General features: G+C 67.2%; 2 protein-coding genes across 2 annotated transcripts in view; both read right to left on the reverse strand.

The window, feature by feature from the left end:
* Positions 1-195: 195 nt before the first annotated feature.
* Positions 196-1678, reverse strand: H696_03492 (hypothetical protein). Its single transcript, XM_009497357.1, has 2 exons — positions 1280-1678; positions 196-1122 (listed from the first exon to the last, which is right to left on the reverse strand). The coding sequence occupies exons 1-2, from the start codon at positions 1670-1672 to the stop codon at positions 295-297; spliced, it is 1221 nt and encodes a 406-aa protein (XP_009495632.1). The 5' UTR covers positions 1673-1678; the 3' UTR covers positions 196-294.
* An 896-nt stretch (positions 1679-2574) lies between these two features.
* Positions 2575-3124, reverse strand: part of H696_03493 (hypothetical protein) — a 1217-nt gene continuing 667 nt past the window's right edge. The window contains exon 2 of the mRNA XM_009497358.1: positions 2575-3048. Within this exon, the coding sequence (XP_009495633.1) occupies positions 2746-3048 (303 nt within the window). The 3' untranslated portion in view covers positions 2575-2745. The remainder of the gene's footprint in view (positions 3049-3124) is intronic.

Here is a 3124-nt window from a genome sequence, read left to right on the forward strand (position 1 = left end):
CCCCGAGAGGGCTTAGTCCACGAGTAGAAACACCCCCACTGCCAACTGAACGGTCGCGGCCCGCGGTGCGCTTGTTGTGATGTCCCCCACACATGCTTGACTTTCTCTCCCTCTCTCGCCCTTTCCTGCTCTCTTTCTTCCTGTCTCTCTTTCCCGCCCCCTGTCCCGTTAAATTGAGATAGCAAGCCGAGCTCCTGGAACGCAGAAACAAAATTCATTGGCGGCCCTATCCCCACCCCGCCCACCTCCCCAGGTCCGACCCCCGGGCCAGGAGGGCACGCTTGGACAGGAGGACTAGCGCTGAGTACCAACACGCGTGAGTAGCGCGCCGGTTGCCTGGTCGGACGCGCGGAACAGGAACTCGCTGACTCCGGCAGCCGCAAGGTCCTGCTGATCAGCGGCCCGATGGAAGGCCGCCATTGGATCGGCCTCAGGGTGGCCCTGCTGCGAGCCATGTGTGGAGGGACTTTCGGCAAACAGCAGATCCGACAGGGCAGCCATCGGGGCACGAGTCACGCGCAGGCGCCCATCAATGGCCAGATCCCCAACCGACGAGGCGGTGTCCAGGCCGCGCACGCTCAGCACCAGCTGCGCCCGACGAGCCAGGGCCCGAACCAATTCATTGTAACCGAAGGCCAAGCTGCTGGCCGAGGCCGTGGTCAGGGCCACCCGCGGGGCTAGCAATGCCGCATCGGCCGGCAGCCGAGCCAGCATGGAGACCCTTCGAGTGGCCGTGTGGCCCGGACGGCCTGCAAGCAGCTTTCCCAGCAGTCGGGTCATCACCTGGTGCGGCTCGGCGCCGAACTGCGCCATCAGTGGCAGTAGCGAGTCGAAAATGATCACAGCGCGCCCGGGCCCGAGACCAGCCGGCCGAGGGCTGGTTCCCGGCTGGCCTGGCGCATCATCCAGCGCCAAGGTCTCGAGGAGACAGCCCAGCCGATCTAGCCCAGCCGGCCCGCAGCCACATGTGTCCATGTTGAAGGGAACCGTCAGATCGGTGGCCGGCGCGCCGGGCGCTGCGAAGGGCGACTGGCTGCAGTCGCGGCACCGACAAGACTGCGCGCTAAGTGGATCGACCACCACCAAATCGCCCGTCCGAACGGCCTGGGCCAAGTCAATACCCTGGGGGGACAGACGGCCAAGGGGGGCAGGGAGACGGAGGCGCGAGGGGGAGGGCAGAGGGAAAGAGAGCGAGAGAGAGAGGATCAGTGGGGCGAGAGCGAGTGCTGAAGAGGTGGACGAGAGGTGGAGCACGTGCGGGCGCAGTCAATGTACATACGCGCTTTCGGGCCACCAGCGCAAAGGTGGTCAGCGAGCTTTCCAGCGTCACCAGGACCACCCGCTCCACCGGGGGGTGAGTAGCCAGCAGGAAACCCGGGTGCACGGGCTGGCCGGCGCGCTTGGCCGCCGCTCGGAGTTGGCCGAGGGCCGCCAAATTTTGCAGGCTCCACAGAAGCCAATCGTGCACGAGGCACTCGGCGCTGGCGGGCAGCGCATCCGTGGCCAGAGTCAGTCCGGCCCGCGGGGGGAGGGAAAAGCCCCGCGATTGGGCGAAGGGGGTCCCATTGATGGTCGGAGCCGCCTGGCTCTCGGTCAAGCCGGCTGGTGTGGGGCAGCCAAGCAGGCCGCCCAAGGTGAGGCCCGGGTGCGTGGAGCCGGAGCCAGGGCGCATCGTCCTGGTTCGGAGGGGAGGGGGGGGGGGGGGGGGCCTGGGCGCGCCCCAGGGCACGGGTGTCCCCCCCGCGCCAGCAGGGCGGGGGGCACCCAGAAAGAGCCAAGTGCCTATCTTGCTCGAGCCGTGGCGCGTTGTGGCCGCCTTTTCCGGGGAGGGGGCGTGGCCGGCAGCGGCCCGCCGGCCCTGTGGCTGGGCAATTCACCAAGGGGTGTGCCGGGTCCGAGGCCCTCCGGGGGGGGGGGGGGGGAGGCGGGGGGAGGGCAGCAGCTAGAGCGATGCCAGGGGAGAGGGGAGGGAGGGCCTGTGCAGAGGAGGTAGATCTATTGCTCGCCACTGTATCCGAGGGTCGCCGTGGTGCCACTGAATGAGTCCCAATCCCAGGGGCGTGCGCCGCTTGGCCGTGGGGAGGGGACGCACGCGGTGTGCGCTGGGCAGCCTCTCCCGGACGTGGGAGGAGATCGGGGCAGCTGCTCATCCGCCATCCTTCCGACCCGCGCCCCTCCCCCCCCCCCTCTACTCCCAGACTTGGCTGCATGGACCCGGGCAGGGCACGGATCGGCGAAGGGCCTCGCGGCTATGCATTGGCACTTGGCTGGGGTCGGGTCGTCGATCGTACGGGGCCAGACGTCCATCCGAATGGCTTGGTGCCTGGCACGCCGCCAGACAGGAGGCTCGGCTCGGTGCCCAAAAGAACCCGGGAAAGAGGACTGGCATCCGACACAAGGGCGCCTCCTGAGTTGACACACACACACACACACACGCACACACGCACACACGCACACACGCGCACACGGAGACTGACATGGCCAGGGATCGGGACACACAAAAACATACATACACATTCGGAGGAGGCCCCACCTTCCAGAAAGAGGAGGAGAGCGCGCGCGAGGGGAGGAAGAGGGGAAGAGCGTGGTGTGTATGCCACAGCCAAGCACGCATGCGGTGTATTTCATGGTGTGCGGAAGGGTCAGAATTGCCCCAGGCGTGCCAACGACGGGAGCTTGAAGGCCCAATCGGGCGGAGACAAGAAAGGGAGGCAAGAAAAGGAGCACGGCAGAGCGGAGACCCTCCTATCGGAGGAGTTTCTCCAGCCGCTGGCATAGCTCAAGCTCCTCCGGGGAGAAGGTGGGCACAACGTCCTTGCCGGATCCCTTCTTCCCCGCGCCGCCCGAGGAGGAGGCCTTCTTCTTGCTCTCAGTCGGAGCGGTCGGCCTGTCCGGGAGCATGGAGGACTCAATGCGGACCACCTTGTTGCGGCTGGTGTGGCCGGCTGCCAGGGACACTGATGTCTTCGGCACGCGCAGCGTGTCCGAGATCAGGAGACACAAAGCAGCATTCGCCTTACCCTTGTCGGGGGCGGCGGTCACGGCAGCCTTTCGGTGTGCGGTGGCGCGGTGGGTGGGTAGGTGGGTGGGGGGGGGGGGGGGGGGGGGATGATGATCGTGGTGG

The sequence above is a fragment of the Fonticula alba genome, assembly GCF_000388065.1.
Source record: "Fonticula alba strain ATCC 38817 unplaced genomic scaffold supercont2.5, whole genome shotgun sequence".
Lineage (NCBI taxonomy): Eukaryota > Rotosphaerida > Fonticulaceae > Fonticula > Fonticula alba.